Raw genomic sequence first — 10583 nt, forward strand, 5'->3', positions numbered from 1 at the left:
TTAATATTTTTAATAATCAAATTTTAATGATGATCAGTTCCAGCATGAAAAGAATTTCAAACAACAAATCGCCCAAGTGAAGGTTCGTGATGATGAAGACATAACTTACGAGGCGACCACCGCCACGCTGCGTAGAGCGGTCCACTTCTTCTCAGCGTTGCAAGCCAGCGACGGTCACTGGCCGGCCGAAAATGCCGGTCCCTTGTTCTTTCTTCAACCTCTTGTGAGTCGTTTGTCACAATATTTGTTCTCAAAGCCATATTTCTTGCAAAATGTATTTGTATAAACAAATGGTAAAATGTTCATATGCATGTCATGATCCTTTATATTACAGGCCATCTCAACACCATTTTTCCATTAGAACATCGTAAAGAAATTCTCCGTTACATGTATTGTCACCAGGTGAGAATTATTATAACGAAATAAATTCATGTTCTTGATTGATGATTAAATATAATAATGGTTTCGAAAATAATTGATTGCAATCCACAGAATGAAGACGGTGGCTGGGGTCTACACATAGAAGGCCACAGCACTATGTTCTGCACTGCACTGAGTTACATTTGTATGCGTATACTCGGAGAAGGGCCAGATGCTGGGGAAAACAACGCGTGTGCTAGAGCAAGAAAATGGATACTCGATCATGGAACTGTTACGGCTATACCTTCTTGGGGAAAAACATGGCTTTCTGTATGTTACATATACTGTGCTATTACAACTATGTCTCTTTCTGGATTGACTTATATATTCTTAATTAGGAAAATGATTACAACTTTTTATTAATTTTTCGTGTAGATACTAGGGTTATTTGACTGGTCTGGAAGCAACCCAATGCCGCCTGAGTTTTGGCTTCTCCCTTCTTTTCTCCCTATGCACCCAGGTATGGACATGTACATATACATATATAAACATGTACAAACATTCATACATATGTATATGTGTGTGCGCGCACATTAGTTCTCATAATTTTGATTATGTTTTTCTCAACTAAAATACAGCAAAAATGTGGTGCTACTGCCGAATGGTATACATGCCAATGTCTTATTTATACGGCAAGAGATTTGTAGGACCTATCACTCCCCTCATTTTACAGTTAAGAGAGGAATTATATGATCAGCCCTATGAACAAATCAACTGGAGAAGCGTACGACATCGCTGTGCAAAGGTAAATCGTTGATCACTCGTGCAAATTTTCTTTTTTTTTTTCACTTCTCTGTTACTTAAAAACAAGTTTGTAAATTTTAAACTTGAATGCAGGAGGATCTGTATTATCCTCACCCATTAATACAAGATTTGATATGGGACAGTTGTTACATATTAACCGAGCCTTTCTTGACTCGTTGGCCATTAAACAAGCTAAGAGAAAAGGCTCTCCAAGTGACTATGAAGCACATCCATTATGAAGATGAAAATAGCAGATATATCACAATAGGATGCGTCGAAAAGGTGTTGTGTATGTTGGCTTGTTGGGTTGAGGATCCAAATGGAGACTATTTCAAGAAACATCTTGCTAGAATCCCTGACTATATATGGGTTGCTGAAGATGGCATGAAAATGCAGGTAATTCAGTAATTTTCTAGACACCAAACATGATATTTTCTAATTTTAAATGGATAGTTATTTAGAAAGAAAAAAATTGGACTTGAAATGCAGAGTTTTGGAAGTCAAGAATGGGATACTGGTTTCGCAATTCAAGCGTTGTTAGCTAGTAATTTGAGCGACGAAATAGGCGAGACTTTAAAGAAAGGGCATGATTTCATCAAAAAATCTCAGGTATTTATAATTCTAGTCAAGTTTTTTAATTAATGTGTTGATTTGGTTGAAATGTGATGCTGAAATTGAACATGCAGGTGAAAGAGGATCCTTCGGGTGACTTTAAAAGTATGTACCGCCATACCTCTAAAGGGTCATGGACATTTTCGGATCAGGATCATGGATGGCAAGTGTCAGATTGTACCGCTGAAGGATTGAAGGTATCCATCCTTGTCTGTAAAGAAAAACGATAGATTCTTGGAAACTAAGTGCTTAATTATTTGTTCGACGTTTTTCTTGTTTCCTTTTTGTTAGTGCTGCCTTCTCTTCGCTCTGATGCCTGCGGAAATTGTTGGAGAAAAAATGGAAGCTCAAGGACTATACAATGCTGTAAACATATTGATTTCTCTGCAGAGCAAAAATGGTGGTTTAGCAGCATGGGAGCCTGCAGGAGCTTCAGACTGGTTGGAGGTATAAATTCTTGATCAAAACAAGAATTCATCTTTAAGAAACATGCTTTTGTGATAAATTCTATTGATTTCTCGCACCATGAATCCAAATAATTTTTTTTTTTTGATTCGACAGGTGCTCAACCCTACCGAGTTCTTCGCTGATATTGTTGTAGAGCACGAGTAAGATTCATCTAATCATCTTAATCCCATTACCCCTTTTATTAATTTGTTGTTTGATTTCAAATAATCTTAATGAGATTTTCGATGTATGTAGGTATGTTGAGTGTACTTCATCAGCAATCCAAGCTCTTGTTCTGTTCAAGAAGTTGTATCCGGAGCACAGGAAAAAAGAAATAAAGAACTTCATCACCAAGGCTGCTGGATACCTCGAAGATATTCAAAGGCCTGATGGATCATGGTATACATTTTTCATCCATTTAATCAAAATAATTTCAGAAGATCAATTTTACACACCCATGTGATATTATCTTAATTGGTTTCTTTCCTTAATTTGTTTGTGGAAAAGGTATGGAAACTGGGGCGTTTGCTTTACATATGGCTGTTGGTTTGCACTGGGAGGACTTGTTGCTGCTGGCAAAACCTACAATAATTGTTTGGCTGTTCGGAAAGGTGTCGATTTTCTACTGAAAGCACAGAGGGACGATGGTGGTTGGGGAGAAAGCTACCTTTCATGCCCAAACAAGGTAATTTTCAATTCATCCTATCCTATCCTATCCTGAAATTAAGTGTATGTACGATTCATCTAATATATACATAAGACACAGGTGTACGTGCCATTGGAACACAACCGTTCGAACTTGGTGCACACTGCTTGGGCTTTGATGGGTCTGATCCATTCAGGGCAGGTTAGCAACCTCTTGCTACAAAATCCCATTTATTAAAACCAATGTCACAAAAAGTTGAGTCTCTTGCTATGTGTAAATAACAGGCCGAGAGAGATCCAACACCTCTCCACCGCGGAGCAAAGCTTCTGATAAACTCCCAGCTTGAAAATGGTGATTTCCCACAGCAAGAAATCACGGGTGTTTTTATGAAAAACTGCATGTTACATTACGCGGCATACAGAAATATCTACCCACTGTGGGGGCTTGCTGAATATCGCAATCGTGTTCCACTGACTTCATCATCATGAACAAACAAACGTAGTAAATTAAAATACTTTTCTTTTCTTTTTTCTTCATAAAAATTCGAAAAATAATATGCATAGCTTCTGGTTCTTTTGTCTGTTGCAAGTACTGTTTCTCAATGGCAACTATTAATCGTAATAGAAATCCTCGTATGTCTTATTTATTTATCAGTGTTGTCTTCCAAAATCTTATGTTTCACTGAATGTATGTATATGAATAATTCATTATCACCGTTGTTAATAATAATAAGGGAAAAAACTGGAAAAAAATGAACTATATCTTCTAACACGATTTAGATTCCAAACTGGAAAAAAAACCGAGGAATTATAATTTGGGAACCATAACTGAAATTGTATAGAGTAATTGAAACTATAATTAATTTTAAAATTTAAAATCTTGTAATAAATGTAGTTAACTTAAGTTATATAATTAAACTTATTCATTCATTAAACTAAATTAATTTAAACCCTTCTTTTAAAAAATAAAAAATAAAAATTAAATATTTCTATATATTAGAAGTTAAATTTTAGTTCAAATTATTTCAAACCGTAACCAAAGTTGAACCTAAACCATTAAAAACTAGAACCGAAACCAAATCCAAGCATTTCAGTTCCAGTACACCGATTATTGTAGGGACAAAATAGTGTTTTGGTGTAATTTTCATAATATCCAAAATACCTCTCTTTTTTGGGTTTTTTTTTAAAAATAATTTAATTTTAAAAATTTATTTCAAAAATAATGTAAAAAAAAAAAACCATTTCCAAAACTACTGCAATCCGCGCTTACGGAGCGCGGACGCTGCTCACGTGGACCAGCGTCCGCGCTTCGTAAGCACGGACGCTGGTCCACGTAAGCGACATAATATTTTAGCGACGGAATATATATAATAACCGTCGCTCAAATGGAATCAGCGACGGTTTAAAAAACCGTCGCTAATTTTAGTGACAGTTTACTAAAACCGTCGCTATATTGGAATTAGCGGATAATATTGAATTTTCAACGGCTTGCAATTTTGCAGCGTGCAATATGCGCTACGAAAAGTCATTTTTGTTGTAGCGCTAATTTTAGCGACAGTTTACTAAAACCGTCGCTATATTGGAATCAGCGGATAATATTGAACTTTCAACGGCTTGCAATTTTGCAGCGTGCAATATGCGCTACGAAAAGCCATTTTTGTTGTAGTGAAGACAGAGAAAAAAACAAACAAGAAATTCATCAGGATTGGGATATCTCAATTGAATGTTGTTCATTTTCCTCAACATCATTCTGTGGTCGAATGTCATGTACAAGATGCTGCGGACCAACATTAAGCAAATTTGTAAAACTGTGTATGTTCGACCAAGACGGAGTCTTAAAATCCTGCTGCCCAAACAAACCAAAGTCAGCCACCCCTGAATCACTGAAAAAACTAGGTTGAATAGTAGAGTTTTCTGAAAAAACTTATTTTTTGATGAGCTTATTGTCTGTTTTTTTTCTCTATTTTCACTACAACAAAAATGGCTTTTCGCAGCGCGTAAATTCTTTTTCCGCAGCGTATATTGCACGCTGCAAAGTTGCAAGCCGTTGAAAGTTCAAAATTATCCGCGACGTACATGTGCACGCTGTTGATACAATTATGCGTGGCGTGTGAGAAGGTAGGTATTTTGGCATTTAGCGACGGTTAAAAAACCGTCGCAAATTAGCTGATTCCAATAAAGCGACGGTTTTTTAACAGTCGGTATATAAACCGTCGCGGATTCAATTGTAGCGACGGTTTTTATATATATTTCGTCGCTACAATATTCCGTCGCTTACGTGGACCAGCGTCCGTGCTTACACACGTGAACAGCGTCCGCGCTCCGTAAGCGCGGATTGCAGTAGTTTTGGAAATGTTTTTTTTTTACATTATTTTTGAAATAAATTTTTAAAATTAAATTATTTTTAAAAAAAACCCCTCTTTTTTAGCTTCCCTTATGAAAAGCTTATTAAAAATAAAAAAATTGTAAATTTTATTTTTGCAGTTTAATTTTAATTTCTTTTAAAAAGAGTACTCATAAAAAAATTATACTAGCTTACACATACACATGAGCCTAGTTCATATAATTAAAAAGTCAATAAAGATCCAAAAAATTTAAACTTTTTACGGATTATTCAGGAAAGATTATATATTTGTAGAAGTGATTAAATTTATAGATTATGAAAAAGTGAACACCAACTTTTAGCTTTCAGTTAAATTAAGCCGAAACTATCGCATAATTTTGGTTTAAAAACACACAAAACTGATTTTTTTTAGTCAAAATACAAGAATAATTTTTTCAATGATCGCAAATACTCCTTAATTAATTAATTAGTAGATTACCGATTATATATGTATGATAGAAGGTGTTAGGATCAAATTATGTTTAAGAGGATGGATAAACACTTTAAAATTCTTTCAAGATGTCGAACACAATTAAGTATTTAAACCAGACACAACAATTGTTAACTACTTAAGTCATATTCTCAATCAGACAAATGCGACTAGACAACTTTAAAATAAATTAAAAGTGCGGAAAGGGTGGTCTGTCTGGATCTGGATATCAATATAAGAATCTTTTGACAGTAAAATCGGATAAAGTAATAATTAGCCTTCCATTAATTCATAAACCAAACAAAAATGATTTGAAACCGAAATCGACATTGCTTTAATTCTTTCAAAGCTTCACTGGCATTTACGTACCTTTTTATTACTCCCTCGTTCCTAAGCTAAATTTCTTCTTTCGGATTAATTTTTTCTTGGAAAACATGCACTTTAAATTATATTAACAAAATTACGACGGAACAGGTTGGTTGTTTTTGTCTAACTGAAATATTTGAGTGATGGATTGCCATAAAAGAATAATCTTTGGTTTATTTTACTATATTTAATTTGGTCAATCAAATAATTTTTTTACTGTATTTAAAAGAAAACAAATAATGTATAATGAAGCGTGAAATGAATCTAAAATGAAATATTAGAATTTTACATTTTTAGACTAAATTAAATTGATTATATGATAAGATTTATTTTTAGATAAATCTTATTCTTAGGATTTATTAAACATATTTCAATTCAGGAACTTATCTCTAAGATATAATATCTTATTGGGGTGTATTCAATCCAGAGTTTTGATGATTAAATTGATTATATGATTAGATTTATTTTTAGATAAATCTTATTCTTAGGATTTATTCAACATATTTCAATTCAGGAACTTATCTCTAAGATATAATATCTTATTGGGGTGTATTCAATCCAGAGTTTTGATGATTTTTAATGACTTTTTCAAATGAGAGACTTTTATGGATTTGATACGTTTTTGTTGACTTTTACAGAATCTCACATATTTATAAATAGATTTATGTGGTGTAGATTTTTTTTGCAAGATTTTTATAAACTTTTGTGAAATTTTTTTTTTATAGAATTTTATAAATTTTGTACTTAATTATAACATATTATTTTTTATTAATTTTTTTGAACTAATAATTAATTGACATATATAACATATTTAGTTTGAATTATTTTTCAATATTTATATTAATAAATAAATTTAGTTATTTAAAAGTTAAATCATTTAATACTTATATGTGTATATATGTGGATTTGTATGCATGTTTGTAACTTTTTTAAAATACATCAATTGATTAATCTATAACATTGTTTTTGAATTGAAAATATACATGTGAAAAGAATATTATTTAGTATTGTGCAGATATAATTTTGTATAAAAATATCATAGCGTACATATTAAATGAACAATCAGCCAAAAAATGAAAAAAAATTTGAAAAGGAAAGATAAAAACATATATAGAGATACACTTCGAAAATTTGAGAGAGTGACAGAGATAGATGAGAGGAGAGAAGATAAGAAGAGAGGTGATGTGAAGCAACGTAGAGAGAAATAAATAGTTTGTGTATGAGTTAGAAGTTTAAAAAATCCATCCAAATCTTTGGGTTGAATCAAATAAAATTTTTGACAATTTATAGTTGTACCTTAGGCTTTAATATTTGTATGTTAATGAATTTCATGAAATTATTAAAAGTCTATTGAAAATTTGAATACATATAGATTTTTATAGAGTTTTTAAAAGTCAATGTTGAATAAAACTTGACTTTTTAAAACTCAATGAAAGTCTATTTTGAATATCACTAAACTTCTATAGAGTACGTAAAAGTCATAATTGAATACATCTAGACTTTTAAAATCTACAAAAGTCATTAAAAGTCAATAAATCTCATACATTGAAAACACCCTCCTTAGTTTAAAATAGAGTTCTATTCCTAATAAACTCTTGATTTTTCTTGTTTGTAGGATTTGAGTATCTATGGAAAGATATTGAGGAAAGAGAAAAATATCTATATAGACGGAATATTGAGAGAGAATGGCGGCGAAGATTTTTCCTGAAGAATAACTACGTTGCTGTCGGATTTCGGAATTGAAGATTTCCGCGTGAAGAGTTTGAGTGATTGACTCACATGATGACCGTGTTGCTATTTAGTGTTGACAACACTCGAAGAACAACATTGGCGCATAGTATTGATCAAAGAGTGATTGTGTTTGGCTTTGAGCAATACGTTTCGTTTTTATGCATCTAGTTTTTAGTATTGATTTATTTTGATGTATTTTGGTTTCCTTGAGTGTCAAGGAATTTAGTTTTGCTAGTCTCACTAGTATTGGTTTATTAAAACGATTTACATATGTTTCTAGTTGATTTTCTTGTCATGAGGCATCGCACAAGTATTCGTACTTGTATATAATTTAAATAACTGGTGTTCATTTATTAAAGTTTACGTGTGTGTTAAATATTATTTTCCGCTGCAGTGTTGTGTACTGGTGTTGACAACACCGATCACAACACCAAATTCTGATATACTAGTTTACAATTATTTCCTGTTAGTTTATGAGCAATAACCCTTTCAAAGCGAAATTCATTTCAATAATTTTGGGGAAAAAAAAACTTATTTCACTTAAGTCCATGTAATTGATTGTGATGTAGTAAAAAATCAAGACGAGCCTTCTAGTGTACAAGACATCATCATGCAAACGTTCTTTGTTGGAATGTTAAGAGATCTAAGAGACTTCACGCATACTTCATAGAGAATAGATTCAAGTTTAGCAGTAATATCCAAATCAAGATCCAAGTTCAACCGGAACGGGGTAATTGTCGATACAATCACACCATGGATTAGCCGTGCATTCTTGAGCATTGATTTCCCTCAGAGCTCTCCAAACCGCGCTGTTACATTTGAAACCTGACCCGAATGCGATCTGCCACACACGATTTCCTTTAAAGACCCTACCTTTGGCTTCAGTATAAGCCAATTCATACCACAATGAGCTACTAGACGTGTTCCCGAACCGGTGCAGGGTCATCCTGGATGGCTCCATGTGCCATTCCGTGAGCTGCAGATTCTTCTGGATCGCATCCAGTACCGCCCTTCCACCTGCATGGATGCAGAAGTGCTCGAAAGCTAGCTTGAAATCGGGTATATAAGGCCTCACCTGAGCATCCACAAGCTTCCTCTTCAGTAAAGTGACCAGAAACATCAGTTGTTCTGTAAATGGTAATACTAGAGGACCTAATGTGGTTATGTTTGTCTTCAAAGCGTCACCAGCGACAGCCATCAACTCCCGGTCTAATGAAACCCCCACTGTCCCCTTTTCATCTTCTCTCTGGTAGACACAGTTGTAGCTGTTGTCGTCCGCTCCTTTGTGGGTTCGAACAGTGTGCACAAGCTCATACTTCGACCTTTTCCTGTCTCGGGTTTTGTTGGATAACAGAATGGCAGCCCCGCCCATACGGAAGATGCAGTTGCAGAGTAACATGGAACGGTCGTTTCCGAAATACCAATTGAGGGTTATGTTTTCTGTACTCACCACAACCGCGCAAGTGTTAAGGTTTGTCTGGAGTAGGTGTTTGGCAAGGTCTAAGGATATAAGCCCAGCGCTGCATCCCATTCCTCCAAGATTGAAGCTTTTGATGTCAGCTCTGAGCTTGTAATGGTTGACAATCATGGAGGAAAGAGATGGGGTTGGATTGAATAAGCTGCAGTTCACTACAAGAATCCCAATATCCTCGGGTTTGATACCTGTTTTCTTGAACAGAGAATCCAATGCACCGAACATGACAGCTTCGGTCTCCAGTCGAGCTTCTTTCATCGACAGATTGGGCGGGCGGGACGTAATTCCTCTCGGGAAATACGTCTCATCGCCAAGTCCGGAACGATGCGCTATTTTCTTCTGGAAGTCGATCGAGTCTTGTTGGAAAGCGCCATTCTCTTCCGTCATCTTCAAAAACGAATCCACGGACATTTTGCGTTCATCCTCTGGCTTGTAGCATGCAAAATCGACCAGATAGATCGGCCTTGGCCTTTTGGCCCAGTAGATCCCCAACAAGAAAATCAATACATTCGAACCAATCAGAACGGTGGCAGTGTCCAAAAGAAGCGTTCGAGTCATCCATATGTTAGAAAAGAGGCTAAATGTTAGGCCAGTGAGCTGTATGGTTGTGACTATGAACAAAGGCAGGAGCACGAAGACCAAAAGGAGAGCACTCGCGGGGTTGCATGAATAGCCATAGCCTAATTTCACATACTTCAACTTCACGGATTTCAAGAAATCAGGCAGCTTTCGCCGAATTTTGATGACCATGGAGGAAGAATCCTTGAATTCAACATCCGCCATCAGCCTCTCCTCTTCCATCTCTATGCTACTCATTCCTCCACCTCTCCCCATTGTCGAGTGTATGCAAGTAGTCAAGAAGGTTGATCTATCTGAGGAAAGAAGTGATGAAGAGAACTCTATGAAAGATCAAATATCGGTAAAAACATGAACAAAGTGTAGGATAGCTATAGACTGGAGATGATGTCCATTTTATGGGTTCAAAGTGTGTAGGAAGAAAGTAGATGTAGAGAGAGATCGCTCAACAACCACCTCAAGCAGAGGATTGGAAATTGCTTGTATAATAGGCCAACCAAATTATAGGTATTGTTGTTAAACGACGTGGGGTTGTTGACCAAGTGGCCGTACTCATTTTTTCCCGGGACAGCATTTGCCACGGTCGTCTCATCCCCAAGTCCACTTCCACATGTGTGTGTGATCAAACCAAGGGCGGTTCGGGGGGACTTCAACATGGCTGACGAGAAACGACTCGATAGATTTAAGAGTGCAAAACAAAACTTGATTTTTATATATTTTTTTAATTTCATTATTGGGGGGCCATGATTCGAACT

The 10583-nt window shown here is 35.2% G+C and overlaps 2 protein-coding genes across 4 annotated transcripts in view; one reads left to right on the forward strand and one right to left on the reverse strand.

The window, feature by feature from the left end:
* The window catches only part of LOC140984536 (beta-amyrin synthase 2-like), a 4282-nt gene extending 840 nt beyond the window's left edge, over nucleotides 1-3442 (forward strand). For 2 of the 3 annotated variants that reach the window (XM_073452029.1, XM_073452028.1), the window contains 14 exons: nucleotides 38-222; nucleotides 312-402; nucleotides 493-690; nucleotides 796-880; nucleotides 999-1165; nucleotides 1258-1560; nucleotides 1654-1773; nucleotides 1851-1973; nucleotides 2068-2223; nucleotides 2338-2384; nucleotides 2479-2622; nucleotides 2731-2908; nucleotides 2990-3070; nucleotides 3154-3442. In XM_073452029.1, the coding sequence (XP_073308130.1) occupies nucleotides 38-222; nucleotides 312-402; nucleotides 493-690; nucleotides 796-880; nucleotides 999-1165; nucleotides 1258-1560; nucleotides 1654-1773; nucleotides 1851-1973; nucleotides 2068-2223; nucleotides 2338-2384; nucleotides 2479-2622; nucleotides 2731-2908; nucleotides 2990-3070; nucleotides 3154-3357 (2082 nt within the window). In that variant the 3' untranslated portion in view covers nucleotides 3358-3442. The remainder of the gene's footprint in view (nucleotides 1-37; nucleotides 223-311; nucleotides 403-492; nucleotides 691-795; nucleotides 881-998; nucleotides 1166-1257; nucleotides 1561-1653; nucleotides 1774-1850; nucleotides 1974-2067; nucleotides 2224-2337; nucleotides 2385-2478; nucleotides 2623-2730; nucleotides 2909-2989; nucleotides 3071-3153) is intronic. The other variant, XM_073452030.1, reaches the window with a different exon arrangement.
* A 4857-nt stretch (nucleotides 3443-8299) lies between these two features.
* Nucleotides 8300-10284, reverse strand: LOC140984537 (3-ketoacyl-CoA synthase 1-like). The gene has a single exon (XM_073452031.1). It carries the CDS (start codon nucleotides 10084-10086, stop codon nucleotides 8482-8484), a length of 1605 nt encoding a protein of 534 aa, XP_073308132.1. The 5' UTR covers nucleotides 10087-10284; the 3' UTR covers nucleotides 8300-8481.
* Between the last annotated feature and the right edge of the window lie 299 nt (nucleotides 10285-10583).

The sequence above is a fragment of the Primulina huaijiensis genome, chromosome 9 (genome assembly GCF_012295235.1).
Source record: "Primulina huaijiensis isolate GDHJ02 chromosome 9, ASM1229523v2, whole genome shotgun sequence".
NCBI lineage: Eukaryota > Viridiplantae > Streptophyta > Magnoliopsida > Lamiales > Gesneriaceae > Primulina > Primulina huaijiensis.

What these genes read in the sequence shown, in the direction of transcription:
- LOC140984537 (XM_073452031.1), bottom strand. Translation starts at nt 10,086, where the DNA reads ATGGGGAGAGGTGGAGGAATGAGTAGCATAGAGATGGAAGAGGAGAGG.